Below are 17015 nucleotides of genomic sequence, written 5' to 3' on the forward strand. Positions count from 1 at the left end.
TTTAACCCACTGAGCCACCCAGGCGCCCCTCTTCAGTGTTATTTAAAGGACTTATCAGAGAGAGTCTCAATGACAAACAATGGAATCCATTTTAGCTAATGTAAGTAGAAAAATAAAATTTTTTAAAGGAAATTCACAGAATCTCAGGGCAGACCACAGAGCCAAATGCACCTCTGCAGACAGGAACAATACCAAATTGTACCTTGGTGACTGCGCCCACGAACACCCCACTGCTGGTGCCTCTGGGCCCAGATGCCCAACTTGCCCTCCTAGACCACCTGTCTGATTTAATAATTCTTGCTACTGATGTTTCGCAAAGCTGCATTCTCTCCTGGAGTAAATGTCTTTTCTACAAAATTTAATTACACAATATAATTTTACCCCAAAATTACATCATACAAGCATACCTCCACCTTGAAACCAAAGCCCATAAAGGCCCAGGACTTCAGAATGCACACAACCAAAAAGGTTAGGTAGATAAACCATACGTTTAAGAACATACAAGCCAACAGAAGGGATCTATGAAGGATAATCACCTTAAGAGAAAAAACTTTGTGCAGATGACACTGGTTCAAATGCATTCCCTTGGGGAAAAAAAATCAACTCTGTAAAGATAGCAGATGGATTTGTTTAAATAGTAATAAAATTAACGAGGGACTTTAATAACCATCACAAATTATCAAGCATGCAACCATACTATAACAAATGGCATTTTTTTTTTTTTTTGCCCATACAGCATGTTTGTCAGACACTGACAGATGGAAATTTCAAGCTTTTTAAATTCAAAGGCATTTAGATCTAGCAATATAACATAACGTGGGAGAAAATAGTTTTTACTCTCAGTTCAGCAAGAAAGTCAAAGAGCTTCCAAGGGCTTACCACTGGTGGATCAACAGGTGCTGGTGGTTGTACTTGTAGGTTTACCGCAACAGTCTGTGGAGGAGGAAGAGTCTGAAATGGCAACTGGACCAAAGCTTCTGCAGCTGGAAGCTCCTCTTCCGACACCAAAGCATTCTGCACCAAAACCTGGCCCTGGGATAGAATTTCAGGCTGCACTTGTAAAGACTGCATAGACTGCAAGGGCAGTGGTGGAATCTGAGCTGGAGGAGATGCCGACATCTGCGGAGGGGTTGCAATTGGGATTGGAGAGGACTGCAGGGTTGAATACTGCTGGTGTGATGCTGGAGACACAATCTGCTGACCTGGGGACACCAAAGCGGACTGCTGAACTGGGCCAATGTGCACAACAGGGGAAGCTGGAAGTGGAAGATGGGATGGAAGATTCAGCTGTGCTGTAGGCTGCACCTGATTAGCAGTGGACTGCTGCAGGTTTGGCCCTGGCTGGAGAGCCGAGGACACAAGAGAATGTGGCTGAATAAGGGCCTGTGGATGGATAATTATAGTAGGAGACTGACTTGGAGAATGAGGCGGCGGGGGAGACACCACTACAGACTGCTGTGCTGACTGTGACTGGCTAGGAGACATTGTTAAAGGAGGGGGATGGCTCTGAATTGGCGAACAATGCTGTGACTGGGCATTACTAGGAGCTGGAGGAAGGCCATGGTTTTGGAGTGGCATACAGTGCTGGGATGGGGGTGGGTCTTGAGTTGGATTTTGAAGTGTGATTGGCTGAATTTGCTGTTGCTGCTGCTGTAATATCAGCTGATGATGGGAAACCTTGGGAGGTGGTGAATGAAGAGGAATCTGCTGATGTTTTATTAGAGGATGAGGCTGAATTGGAGGATATGAAGCTGTGAGAGAAAAAAATGACAATTAGTATTTTCTTCCAAAAATAGCCTAAAAATTTATAAACAAATCTAAAAGAGGAAAGTTTTCACATCAGAAGGTCTTAATCACCAAAAATCTATTACAAGTCTTCCCGACAAGAGTGATTTGAAAATAGAATGACAAACAACTTTTCCTTGGAAAACTACTAAGATTTCATGAAACAGACTATAGCTGTGATAAGCCCCAAAAGAAAAAACGGCCTAAAACAATTGATTCATACATCTGAAATATACACGATTTATTCTTATTAAATTATTAAATATACACAATTTATTCTTATTAAATTTATTCTTATTGAAGTTACCAGAAAATCTGCATTAACTTTAAACAAAGTTTATCTGAATTCCTTCTCTGGGGAGAAGAGGAGTATCCCAGAACAAATATAAGATCTATAAAAATAACTTCAAAATCATAAAAATGCAGTATCAAAATTCATAAAATAAAGGTCTCATAACTTTCTAGTCTATGTCTAAACAGTCTTCCAACTAACAGCCAATGTAATTATTTATAAAGGTTCCCAAGTAAGTTTCCAAATTTGAGACAAGATGAAAAGTTGGTATTATTGGACCCAGGAACAGAAAATGTTTTGTATAACAAGTTAATTTAACTAAGCAAAACACTTGTGTGAATTCTACAGCACTGCTGAATAATCAGTGTAACTAAGAAATAAAGTTTCCGGGGCCATTCCAAACCCAGGACAACACTAGTTGGGCGGCAATAAGTTCATGCTGTCTAAATAAAGGATCTTGTTTTACTTCTCCCCTGCCCCACCCAAAAAAAAAAACCAACAAAAACAACAAAAAACCTTGCAGTAATCTATAAAAGACAGCATCTGTTTTTTTTCCACAGAGGAGTCACTCACAACAGGGATAGTATATATAAGAATTAGCAAAATCAAGTAGTAAATAGTTGTCCGTTATCATGCCTCTTCTGCACGCTAGTTCGTATGTTTACGCAGAGGGAGGTGCTGGTGAAACCCTCTCTAAATATAAATGGAAATAGGGTTCACTAGAAGATAAACTGAAAAGATTTCTTACTATCATACAAAGGCTGTATGCATTTAAAATAGGTCTAAAGAGAGGGCAAAACTTTCTTAATCTCAGAATGTTAAGATAAAGGTTGTAACATCTTACATCTACTAACCACATTTGTGACAAAGGCCTTATAAAAACTTGTTAACAACTTTTTAACATTCTTGCATTTGCTTAGTTATCATTTAAAATTGGGGGGTCCTTTAAGGAAATTAACACCTGATTAACATCTCAAAACACAGGCACTTAAAAGGTTCAAAAAATATCCACCAATTCTATTTTTTAAAAAAATAAAGATTCATTCTAAACATTCACCTAACAAAGTAATTTTCACATAACTAGACTAGCACTTCAAACTAAGACTGAAAATTTTATGCCAGCACTTTATAAATGTGTTGATAAGGACTCTACACTACAGGGCATTCAATTAAAATCTCAGAATCCTAGAGTGCCTTTCCTTCAAAGGGCTCAAGGTGCTTTCACATTTCTCTCATTTGTTCTCACAAAACGCCTGTGGAATAGGTAGGTATTATTTTTCCTCTTTTACATAAGGGGAAATAGAGGTTTTGCCATCATAACAGCAAAGAGCCACTTTAATTCAATTTTTAAAGTTATAACTAAAATACCATATTCTTGATGTACAATGGGTATCACATTTATGGAATAAAAGTTCTTTCTCAGCTCTAGTTAGTAAGCGATTTTTTTTTTAAGCATACATATATATTTATTTCTTTATGTGAGAGAGAGACAGAGATCACAAATAGGCAGAGAGGCAGGTAGAGGCAGAGGGAGAAGCAGGCTCCCTGCAGAGCAAGGAGCCCGATATGGGACTCGATCCCAGGACACTGGGATCATGACCCGAGCCGAAGGCAACCGCTTAACCAACTGAGCCACCCAAGCGTCCCAGTAAGCGATCTTTTTTTATACTCTAGAACTGGTAATTTAATAGTATTCAATTAACACTTTCACCTAAATTAAGCTTTTCTTTGATCAGAAATCAAAGTGAATCTATATATTTTATATTAGTCCCTAAGCCCAAGTGACAAGAAAATATATTAGAGAATAATTGTGAGGCTATCTGAAACCATACTTCTGTATAAGAAAAGCCCTAGTGCTCTGGAGAATGATACCATGTTTGTTAACTTCTCCAATTTTAATAAACCTTTTATTATTGTCAGGATGGACTTTATTTGGAGAATTAATGATTGGCATCATCTCTCACATATATAGAGCTCTTTATGTAATTACTTACAGTTAAATATATTATTAAATAATTATATATTATTGTAAATTATTAAACACATTATTGTACTAAGTAGTTACAACAACCTTATGAGGTAGACAGGGTATTACATTAATCCAATATATTATTGGAGAAGGAACTGGCCAGTTAAATCCATTGCCTGAAATCACCCAGCTATTGAGGGGCAGCCCTGGGTGTAAAAGAACCCAGAGTCCCTAGCTGAGTCTGGGTTCCTATTATGGATTGAATGTTTGAGTGCCCAAAAATGTGTATGTTGAAACCCTAAACCTCCTGTGACTACATTTGGTAATGGGGCCTCTACGGAAGTAATTAAGGTTAAATGAGGTTCAGAAGGGTGGGGTCCTTTAAAAGAAGAGCAAAAAGCTCACTATCCTCTCTCCCAGCACTCAGATGAAAGACCATGTGAGGACACAGCAAGAAGGTAGCCATCTGCAAGCCTTGAAGAGAGCTCTCATCAAAAAATGAACACTGCCAGAACTTGATCTTGGGTTTTTCAGCCTCCAGAACTGAGAAAATAATGTTCTACTGTTTAAGCCACCTAGTCTATGATATCCTTTATGGCAGCCTGAGCAGACTAGCATAGGCTTTTCACTACATATTAAATTAATGTCTACAAAAAGTTTGGTATATATTTTTTCCAACTGATGTCATAAAAGCTCTAAAAACTGCTATAAAAACTTGAACTCGAATACAGTTAGTGATAATTTCCAGTCATATGGTTAAAATTCACCTTTATTTTATATATTAAAAATAGATTAACTATCAAGTGAGAGCTACAAATTCAAGAAGAAATGAAGAAAACCAAATGATTTTAGCATCTTAGAAATAAGTATAAGGAAACAATAACCATATCCATTATAATAATTATTAGTCTACGCTACAGTAGAATACCAGTAGATTTTTTTCATATTTGAAAGTGACCTATATAAATAAGCATTTTCTAACTGAGGAACAGGATAAATTACCAAGAATCTCAAAAACAACAACAACAACAAAAAAATCCCTTAACTTCAGACTAACTTCTCACCAACATGAGCAGAAAAACTAAGAGTGGAAAAATTCAGCTATTGCCTAGCCAGAAGATACAAACTGCTTTGAATAACTGCAGTGTAAGGACTGAGTGAATTTATAAGTTTAGTAACTGCAAAGGTTTTTGTGGCTTAGGGTATTTCATTTGGTTTTACTTCTAATCAACACCACCACGGGAAATTGGAGTTTGGTTAACACACTTAAGAGATCTAATTTTGGCACTGCAAATGTCCTGAGAGTCTGATGGTTTTAGCTTACTGGTCTCCTCCAAACCTACATAAAATACTGGCCATCAGAGGAAGGCAATGATAGGGATCCTACCACACTATCAATTAAAGAAAAGCAGAAGAGTAATTGTCAACTTAGAACCAGGTATTGGGAGCTCAGGAGAACTGAAAATCTAAAAGTAATCTCCTTGCTTGAACCAACTAACCCTGCAAGAGGTCCTAGCTTTATCTAAAGGGAGCATTCTCTATGGAAGGAAATTAACCTACCCCCCATTATAATCTATCAAAACTATAATCACTAAAAATTGTCCCAAGCAGTCATGTCAAGTGCAGCGAGTCACTAATGCTCCACTATGATGCCTATCAAAACTGGCCAGAGGCTGGATTGAGGCTGAAAATACTCTAAACAGTAGAGTACAAAAATCCTGTTATCAAGCCATACAGAGAGCAGGACCTAGGCACACAGATGTTTATAAAAAAGAATTCACATCACACTATACTATGAATGGACTTATTAATTTATAAAGATTCAGATTTAAGAATTCCAAACAGTGATACCCAGTTTGAATGGAAAAAAAAAAAAAAATTGTGCTGTAATTTCCAAAATTCAAATGGAAAAATAGACCAACTATTAATCCACCAAATAGTTACTGTCCACCTAATGTAAATAAGTACATATAAGGCACAACTTAGTGCTGTCAAGAAAAAAGGGTGAAAAGGTGAAACGAAAGAGGATTAAAGAAGTTAATAACTGTAAAGTACCTGACACATAAGTGTTCATTATTATCATCCTACTCTCAAAGAGCTTATTATACAGTACAAAAACTAAGATTAGTAAGTATACAAATAACTATAAGAGAAAAAGGACCACAAAAAAACATAAAAACACTACACAGTTCGAAGTGATGAGATTTCTAACTAGGGGAATATCAAACAATTCTAAGACACTGAGATTGGGTACTACAGAGAATGCAAGCAATATTAGCACAGAGGAAACATGCAAGAAAAACAGACTTAGGTGGAGAAAAAGCAGACTTCAACAGTATAAAATGAATCTTTAAAAAGTAGTACGTAGTTATAAAAAGACAGAAAGAAGGTGCTTGATGAAGTTGAATTAAGGGAGGACTTTTTTTTTTTTTTAATGAAATATATGTGGTGTCTAGCCCAGTGCATAACACACACACATACTTTCAATAAACAATAGCTGGACTGGAATAAAAACATATGCAGATATATTACAGAAGAGATACAAGTATGGCTGAGAAGCAAAGGAAGGGATCCAGCACGAGGGAGACAAAAGATTATATAACAACTATAAGAGAAGGTTAGGAGCTGGTAAAAAAGATACAATTGGTGACACAAGCAAACAGTGTTAACTTTAAAGTAGAAAACGAGTAACTCCGTATCTTATTAGAAGTGAAGGAAGCTTAACACTGAGTAATTCTGAGATGAACAGAAGAGGTGGTAAGGAAACTCACTCTGGATGGCCCCAACATTTTCAGCCTAAGAACCATGAAGGATCTCATCTTGTGGATAGCAGAGAGAGCACATACAGGATTCAAAGGTGGATGAGAATGAAAATGACTTAGTTGATTGCCTGACATCTTCCTCTCAGAGATGGAAAAAAAGCAACATCGTAAGAAAAATAATTATACAAAATCCTTATTTTTGTAAAGTGGTAAACTCCACTCACTAATGATAACTTTAAAAAAATGTGCTTTTTTAAGAGCTTTTAGTTCTGTCCCACTAAAGCTTATTAAATAAACTACAGGCAAATCTTTTTTTTTTCCTTAAACTAAAAGGTTTTTCAAGAAACAAGAGTTGACAAGGATGTGGAGAAAAAGGAACCCTCTGGCACAGTTGGTGGAAGGCAAACTGGTGCAGCCACTGTGGGAAATAGTACAGAGGTTCCTCAAAAAATTAAAAATAGTACTATCCTACAATCCAGTAATCACAGTACTGGGTATTTACCCAAAGAATATGAAAACACTAATTTGAAAGGATACCTACATCACTATTTACTGCAGCATTATTTACAACAGCCAAATTATGGAAGCAGCCCAAGTGTCCATCAACAGATGAATGGATAAAGAAGATGTGATACACACGCACACGCACACACACACACACAAATTTATTCAGCCATACAAAAGAATGAAATCTTGCCATTTGCAACAATATAGACAGAGCTAGAGAATATAATGCTAAGTGAAATAAGTCGGAGAAAGAAACACCATATGACTTCCCTCATATGTGGAATTTAACAAAGAAAAAAAAATAGAGACAAACCAAAAAATAGAATCTTAACTATAGAGAACAAGCAGATGGTTACCAGAGGGGACTGGAGGGAGATGGGAACAGGTAAAATAGGTGATGGGGATTAAGAGTAAGCTTTTCTTGATGAGCATGGAGTAATATACAGAATTGCTGAATCACTATATTATACACCTGGAACTAATATAACACTGTACGTTAACTCTACAGGAGTTAGAATTTTTTTTAATTAAGTAAATAAAAAATAAAAGCTATTGGTTTTACCAATACAATGAAAGACCAGCACATAATGAAGATGTTAATCAAATGTCAATTAACCAAAAAAATTTATTTTATTATTATTATTTGTTTTAGCTATTGGGCTCTTTTGATTTCTCTTTTTTCAACTACAATACTGTTTTTTTTTTTAAACTCATGAAATTCACATTTAAAAATGTTTTTAAAAGTAATTTTGTTCACATAATAGACATCTTTTGTTTTGCTCTGCCTGATGATAAAGTGAAAAATGCAACTACTTCCAACAAGTTTATCCCACCTGGTGCTATTAACTGGTGAATACTTGATGTCCGGGTGACAGCTGTGCTTCGTGATTCCAGACTTGGACTTTCTCCCTTCTTATTACTTTCTGGAGAAGGATCTCGTTGGCTGATTTTAGAACTGGTGACTGTTGTTTTGTTATGACAAATTGTCAATGACTGAGTTTGACTAGTGCTTTTTGGCGGACCATTCTGTGAGCTAGATAATACACCCAACTTCTGGCTGCGTAATGTTAAATTCTGAACCTAAGAACCACACAACAAAAAATAAGGATGAAACAGATGGAATTAATTGAGATATGACAATCATTACCATTATAACAACAATGACAATACATTTATATTATGTTTTTTACATATCAAGTTCCAAGCACTTGAAATGACTGACTAACCCTAAAAGAAAGGGGAGTTACTATTCTAAGTAATCATACCTTAAATATTAAGTAAAAATTTTTAAAAAGAATTAAGGTAATCATTAAGAACAAAATGAAAACAGTATATATATATCAAATGAACTATATACATGAGGAAATCACACTGCAACATACTGCATTTTGAAATTATCAGCTCAGAGACAAGCGAAGGGAAGGAGAGAGAAGGGTACTCCAGATAAAAAGGAAAACTTGATCAAAGCCTCGGTGGCAGAAGAGCCCAGGGTGTGTAAGCGAAGGAGCAATCCCTTCAACTTCACTCTGACTCCTCCAGGCCAAGAGTGTGAAACCTTGAAGGTTACAAGAGCTTCATCCTCTTGTGAGAAGTTACTACATACAGTTAGGAGTGTGCATATACAATACTGTCATCCTCACACAGATCAGAAAGAAAAAGAAAAAAACAAAACAAAAACTACCCCTTCTACAGAGGTTATAAGGGAACACTCATCTTGTAAATTAGGAAACTCATTCATCAAATCACCTGCCCACTGTGATAATTAAAAGCATATCCCAACTTCTTTTTAAAGTCCTGTTGTTACGGAATACTCACATGGCTTTGAGAACTAGCTCTCATGAACTGAAAAGACCTTTCGATTGGGGCCTCGAAATGGGTTACACCATGACTCCTGTACAGGAGTAGACTCCTATCTACCAAGACACCATGAGTCCTGTCTACATCCAGGGCTATTCTAAACATACCACCAATCTGGATGGTAGCAAGATCATCCCCCAATGACTTTCACCTGAGGTTTATACCATATCCAAAGGCAAGACAGAAAATGCCTCTCCAATAGCTGCCCAACCTTTTACCGATCTGGAAATGAATGCATTAAACACATTTATGCTAGCACGGACCCTGAGAAGGAAACTGAAGCAAAAGATTCTAAAGTGACAAAGCAAATGAGATACTGCTGCTTTATGCACATTCCTGTTTCATGTGTGTTCTGGCTCTACAACTGTATCATTTAACTGATACAGGCTAAAACTTCTCTTCCTAAGTGCCAAATGCAGTGGGCAGCCAACAGCAGGTGCTGAACAAATGTTCACTTCAGAGCAGTTGAGGCTTGAATCAGTCTATTCTAAACTACTGAAAGAATTTTCTGAGACCATATGGAGCGCCTTCTCAGATTTTTGTCAAATATTTCATAGCAATGTAGGTGGACTAATAATTGTGGTATTACTGAAATTTAATACAAAAATAAAATTGCTAAAATCCAGGTTTCTCAGCTTGCCACTCAAAGCCCTCCACAGTCTAGGCCCAAACCACTCTAAGCCCCATTCCCCACTATTTTAATCCACAATATTCACATTCTAGCCAAACCGTTCTGCTCACCCTTCTCCGAATACACCTTATACTTCCTCCATTCAGAGAGAACCCCTGCTCAAGTTTCTCTTGCCTAACATGCCATTCTCCTGAAGCCCAATCCTTTCTTCAAAGCCCAGTAAAATCCCACTCTCTCCCAAAGAAGGCTCTCCAAAGTTCCTGGTTAGAAATAATTTCTCCTCTCCTCTACAATGCCTTTCCCACAGAATTTGGACATACTGGCCTACAGTACTGACATATGTCTAGCTTATTTTAGAATTACTAATGTGTCTGTGAAATGCTGAGACACTTGCTGGCAGGCTCTCATCTCTGACATTCATTTTTGTACTCCCCACAGTTCAGTGCTACAGACATAACAGAAACTCCGCAAGTCTGAGATATTCTCCTACATCTGATTTTAAAATATATATTAACTGCCTTTTTTTTTTTTTTGCTAAGTGTTTAGTTCTATTTACAGTTTTTTTAGGCAAGCAGTAAAATCTGTTCATATTTAACCAAAAAAAATCTCAACCAGTATCTAGTGGAGGCACATTAAAGTCTTTCAAGAAGGGAAAAAACAGCATAAAACTGAATGTCAGCCATAAATGATCTAGAAGTGAACCAAATCATAATGATATTCAAAGGCTAAATTATAATCTGAAAAACGAGAAAACTTTCTTTCAAATAAAAAGCACATTCACAGTATATGAGGATTTCACACAATGAACCCTAAACCTGCAGCAATCCATTTCTAATAGAATAATTTTGTTCTTTGGAAATCTGAAAGAAAATGCATGTATGTGCTTATTATATGTATCATATACATTATCTATATGAATAAATTTTGGAGTATGGCCACATAATAACTATGGTCATCTTGGCTTAAATATTTATAATAAATTCAAAACATGTCAACCATACTCCCGGAGTACAGTAGAATTAATTCAGCTGTTAATAGAAAGATCACATACTCAGATGTCCTTGACAGACGTTCCCTTTTGAGAAGAATCCACCCTTTCTAGATACAAAATAGTTCTCTAATGTCCAACTTGCATTTCATCTGAACTTTTCGTATGATCAAATTATGGAAACATTCTGACTTTTAAAAAATCTAGGTTGCACATGATTTATTTCTGCTAATTTCACACATTACATTTTTATAGTGCGTTACTCAAATACTCATATCTATTATTTAATTTGGCTCTAACAAATACTGTGTGAATTACTGTGTAACATCCCTTCTTTGAAAATGAGGAAACTAAGACTTAATGTCACACTGCCAACAGCAGAGCTGAGTTTCTAGCTTTTAAATCCAAAGGACTATTTTCTCCTCAATTCTAAAAGCATTCCCTGATAGCCTTGGTAAGTAAGATTTGCTACTTTTAGTCCTATATCTTTCTGAAAGTCAGACTTTTTACTTATTTTCTTGGTCATGGTGGAGAGAAGGGATGGTGCATTTAAAATAGTAAATAAGGGTAAGATATTCCAAATTTCTTATTTTTGGACAGTATGCTACAAATGAATTTTAATACTAAGAAAAAATTAACTGTTATACTAACTTCTGTAAAAGAGCATTAAAATAAAATGTCAACTTTGGCATCTCTCAATTACAAATTCTTTGTTTTAAAAATTTCATATTAAGTTGAAAAATTAACAAAGTGGAACACAAAGTTTTTCAAAACTAACAGCCCCAAATTTGAGGACAGTTACCACTAGAATATGCAAAGTATTAGCGTCCCCTACCACTGTCATCTTCATTTACTGCCATTTCAAAAGCACTGCAAAGAAAAAACATTTGTAGACAAATTCCTAAAGGTCAATCCATCCCTTTAGTTTCTCAAAGTCTATCCTTGAATTAAGTCAAATTATCACAGAGCCACATACCTGTGTCACATCAAACTGGACCCCAAAGAGCCACTTTTATAAAATTATTTTGACTATGCTCACATTAAAAGTACTACTAAAGACACTCTAAGAGGTTTTCTCCATGAGAACACACAAGACACACTCTAGAGTACTCTCTAGAGAGCATTTAGTTGTTTTTTCTAACAACTGGTTTATTTTACCTTGGAAACTGTGAATCACTTAAATGGCTACCTTTCTCTCTTCACTATTAGCTACTTGAAAGCTAAGAAGTGAAGTCATGACTTATCTTTAGATAATACATAACAAAAATAGTGATTAGTGGCTTGTGATATGTGCCAGGCACTATGCTAAATACATTTGAGTATTGTCTCATTTATTCCTTCTCACAAGTCTGAGCTATTCTAGCTCACAGTGAAGAAACTGAGGCTTAAATTATATCCAACATAATTTCATTTAAATGTAGCTTAAAAACAGGCAAAACTAACATAGGTCAGGATAGTGTGACTCTTGAGGGGCAGCAATGACAGGACCAAAACAGGCCATCAGGGAGGCTTCTCTGGATCCTGGTAAGTTTCTCCCTGTTGGTCTGGGTGCTTGGGATGTAAGCATATTCTGGTACAGATTGTTGAACACTTAATATATGTTCTGGATGTATATTATACTTTAATGAAAGCTTTAGAATGTCCAAAAAAAGAAAAAAGAAAAGAAAAAAGAAACTGACGCTCAGGGCACCTGGCTGGCTCAGTCACTAGAGCATGCAGACTCCTGATGTCAAGGGTCATGCATTCAAGCCCCACACTGGGTGTAGAACTTACTTTAGAAAAAGAAAACCTGAGGCTCAGCATAGGTAATAATAACAACTAATATCTAGTGAGTGCTAAGTATCAGATACTGTTCTATTTTTCAATTATTTTTTAAGGATGTATTCATTTATTTGTGAGAGAGAACGTGCATGCAAGAGTGTGGTGGGAGAAGAGGGAGAGAGAATCTCAAGCAGACTCCCTGCTGAGCGTGGAGTCTAACGCAGGGCTCCATCTCAGGAACCCTGAGATCAATCATCACCTGTGCTGAAACCAACAGTCAGATGCTTAACTGACTGCCCCCCAAGCGCCCCTTATTTTTCAATTGCTAACATATTTAATCCTCACTACAACCCTGTGAATCATTTTATAAATATTTATTTTATATTGTTGAAACTGAGGGAGAGGTCAATTATATATAATGAAAAAGTGGCAGAGCATGTACTTGAACCAAGAGAGTCTAGTTCTAGAGTCCAAACTTGTAACAGTATGCTACACTATGACCTTGTTCAAATCAATCAACTGGTGAGTGACAAAGCTGGCAGTTGTTGAAGTCAGAATTTTAACCCAAGTCTTTCAATTCCTCCTTTTGCAAAAAAAAGTACTGAGTACCTATAATGTTCTAGACACTAAACACATCTATTATTATTCATTCTTCAATTTACCCTACAAGTATATACGACTGTACAGATATAGATATATATATATATACACAAATATATATGATAAAAATGTTTGATAACTTGGCTAATACAACTAATAAATAATTGAAGTGGGAGCTGAAATTAATCATGGAGGATTTCATGTGTGTAACTTAAAGAGGACCCTCACTCCTAACTCTATGCCACTTTTCTATTTTGATTTCTGCTTTTTTCATGCATGTTTTCAATTTATTTTATCTTGTTTTATTGTATGCATTTTATAAACCAATTAAATAAAATCTTAGTTGAAACAAAGTCAAGAAAAAATAAAAAATAAAATTTAACATGTTCTGGAAGTTGATTATGGTCTATCTTTATTGAGTTTTATAAAACCAAAAGAAAATAGGAATATCATTACTTCAACAAATCACTCCACAAAGAGATATCATAAAGGTTTAGAGGTCAAAGAACCTTAAAGGTAATAAAGGTCTCATTTTGTAAATATGGAAACTAAAGTACAAAAACATTAAGGAATTGTGGATGGGGACACAAAGCACATTAGGAGAAACCTGAGTTTAAATGATCATCATCTTTATATGCTATTATTGAAAATTGGCCTTTATTATTCAATAAAGTAATAAAGAGGTTCTATGAAAAGTACCAAAGAATATTACTACTAATTTTTTTAACTTTTACCAAAAAAATTGAGATTAAATTAAAAACAAAAAGCCAACGATGACTAAGTTATACCTATTTCTGCCATATGCAGTCTAAAACATTAGCTACGGAAAAAAATACCAAAATAGTATCATACAAAGTAATATCCTTCTCAACTGGGTTTTTTTTTTTTTTTTTAAGATTTATTTGAGAGAGTGTGTGTGTGGGATAGTAGCAATGGGACAAGAAGAGAGAATCTCAAGCAGACTCCCTGCCAAGCACAGAGCCTGAAGAGGGGCTCAATTCCATGACACAGATCATGACCCGAGCCAAAACCAAGAGTCAGACGCTCAACTAACCACACCACCCAGGCACCCCTTCTACTCAAATGTTTGTTTTTTTTTTAAGATTTTTTATTTATTTATTTGACAGAGAGAGAGAGAGAGAGAGAGATCCCAAGTAGGTGGAGAGGCAGGCAGAAAGAAGGGGGGGTAAGCAGGCTCCCTGTTGAGCAGAGAGCCCAATGCGGGGCTCGATCCCAGGACCCTGAAATCATGACCTGAGCCGAAGGCAGAGGCTTAACCCACTGAGCCACCCAGACACCCCTACTCAATTGTTTTAATTAAAATTTATTCAGGGTGCCAGGCTGGCTCAGTCCGTAAAGCACGCAACTCTTGATCTCAGGGTTGTGAGTTTGAGCCCCATACTGGGTATACAAATTACTTGAAAAAATAAAATTAATTTTAAGAAATAAAATTTATTTAATTCATTTTAGTCAACTTTACTGAGATGTAACTTACAATAAAATGAATAAACAGTTCAAAGAGTTATACAAACGCCTTAATGAAAATATGGAACATTTCCATCACATACAAGTTCACCCATGCCTGTCCCCAATCTCTCCCACCTTCTGAACTAGGTACCACCAATTTTTTTCACTATAAATTAGCCATGCCTGTTCCGGAATTTCAGTGAAAAGAATCACAGGGGGGCAGTTAGTTGAGCACCCGACTATTGGTTTTGGGTCAGGTCATAACCTCATCATGGTTGTAAGATCCAGCCCTGCTCAGGCTCCACACTCAATGTGGAGAATCTGCTTGGGATTCTCTCTCACTCTCCCTCTGCCCCTCCTGCTTATGCACTCTCTCAAGTAAATAAATAAATCTTAAAAAAAAAAAAATCACATGGTAGATATTCTCTGGTGTCTGCCTTCTTTTGCTATTATGATGTTTCTGAGATGCACCAGGAGTGTGTCCTTTTTTTATTTTTGAGTAATATTCCAGTTTATTTATCCATTTACCAGTTAAAAGACAATGGCTGTTTCTAGTTTGGGGCTATTCGGAATACAGCTGCTACAAATATTCATTTACATGTGTTTATATGTATATACATTTCCAAACCTCTCAGAATAAAAAACTATAAGCAGATTTGCTAGGTCACATGTTAAGTATATGTTTAACTTTATCAGGAACTGATAAACTGTTTTCCAAAGTTGTAACAACATTTTACATTCTCACAAAGAATATTATGAAATTACAGCTGCTCCAATTCTCACCAACATGTGGTATTATGAAGCTTCCTTCACTTCTGCCATTTTAGTGAGTGCGCAATCATATTCATTGTGGTTTTAATTTCTGTAAGGATTATTGATGTTGAACATGTTTTCATGCGCTTATTGGCCTTTTGTATATCTTCCTTTGTGAAATGTTAAATCTTTGGCCCATTTTTTACTGATCTTACTGAGCTATAAGCATTACTTTGTATATTCTGGATACAACTCTTTTGTCAGACATACGTATTATGAGTATTTTCCCTCAGTCTGTAGCTTGCCTCTTCACTTTTGTAACAATGTTTTTTGAAGATTTTAATTTTGATAAATTCAAATTTGTTATTATTTTTTTTTATGGTTAGTGCTTTTTGTGTCCTAAGAAAGCTTTGCCTAGTCTACGGCCATACCATCCTGAATGCACCCGATCTCATCAGAAAGCTTTGCGTACCATACAGCTGTAAAAATAATCCTTATGCTTTCTTCTAGAGGTTTTATAGTTTAGGCTTTACCTTTAAGTCTATATTCTAAATCTTCTAGAATATTTTTGTAAATGGTGTGAGGAGAAAATTAAGGTTTTTTCATAGTACCAAACAAAATAATATTCTATTCCATTTTTTAAGTTAAGAATTTCCCCAATTCATTTTTAAACTTAAAATCTATCTTCACTTAGTTATTACACAACTGCTTGCAAAGGAATCTACACAAAAGAATACAACTCACATAGTAAGAACAATAAGCCTGCTTTATAATAAAACTAAACATACCATGTTATAGCAAAAATTCATTAACTTTCACTAATGTCAAATAACCTAAATATCTGTGCTTAATGGTAATTTCTATGTAACCAAAACTTCTTGAAGTTCTCACAGTATTTCATTAAATTCCAATCCAAAATGTAGGATAAAGAGCACTGAAATCATCAGCAACTTAAACACAATGTATGTTTATCTTTAACCTAAAGATCCAGACCTCAAGTACCACATTATGAAGCAGACAAGCTCACCTGAGTAGCTGCAGACTGACAGGAAGATGACGATGACGACGAGACAACAGGAATGTCAGACTGTACAGCAGCCACAGTGGTAGCGGGTGTGAAAATCAGCTGTACAGACAGAAAAACCAAAAAAATACCCTAAGACAAAAGAACGTGTCCCACACACAATGTATAGCAGGCAAGAGAGACTGAAATTTGTGACAGAAAGACAATGCAGTTTAGGACTGTCCTCTAAGCAAAAGGTTTTACATGACAAAGAAAAGTTTCTAATACAGAACTCAAAAAAAAAAAAAAAAAAGCATAAACATTTTGAAACAGCTCATGATTCTGATGAGTAGAAAAATAAATCAGTGCTCCAAAAAGAAAATGTATTTTAGTAATATGAAATCCTCATACCAAATTTTACCCCAAATAAGCTATTATTTACTCAACTTTTCCCAGCTCAGAAACTACTATGGCAGGATTTCTAAAATGAAGTTATTTTTAATAGACAACCACTCTTGAATACAAATTTCAGTGAGAAACCTGAAAAGAAACACAAGAGTCTTTTCAGTCTTCCTTATCACAAAAGATAACTAAGCCCCATACTACAGTATTTCACTCAGCTACATGGGATCTACAATAC

At 35.9% G+C, this 17015-nt stretch overlaps 1 protein-coding gene across 13 annotated transcripts in view; it reads right to left on the reverse strand.

The window, feature by feature from the left end:
* The window catches only part of PHC3 (polyhomeotic homolog 3), a 70373-nt gene that overhangs the window by 29922 nt on the left and 23436 nt on the right, over positions 1 to 17015 (reverse strand). For 8 of the 13 annotated variants that reach the window (XR_004380139.1, XR_004380138.1, XM_032836145.1 and 5 more), the window contains 4 exons: positions 16400 to 16498; positions 8149 to 8395; positions 880 to 1751; positions 537 to 584 (listed from right to left, as the gene is read on the reverse strand). Coding sequence is in view for 11 of the 13 variants with exons in the window: in XM_032836145.1 (XP_032692036.1) it covers positions 537 to 584; positions 880 to 1751; positions 8149 to 8395; positions 16400 to 16498 (1266 nt within the window). In the remaining 2 variants the exon portion in view is untranslated. The remainder of the gene's footprint in view (positions 1 to 536; positions 585 to 879; positions 1752 to 8148; positions 8396 to 16399; positions 16499 to 17015) is intronic. The other 5 variants (XM_032836142.1, XM_032836146.1, XM_032836141.1 and 2 more) reach the window with 3 other exon arrangements.

Source organism: Lontra canadensis, unplaced genomic scaffold (genome assembly GCF_010015895.1).
Source record: "Lontra canadensis isolate GAN:19392208 unplaced genomic scaffold, GSC_riverotter_1.0 scaffold90, whole genome shotgun sequence".
NCBI lineage: Eukaryota > Metazoa > Chordata > Mammalia > Carnivora > Mustelidae > Lontra > Lontra canadensis.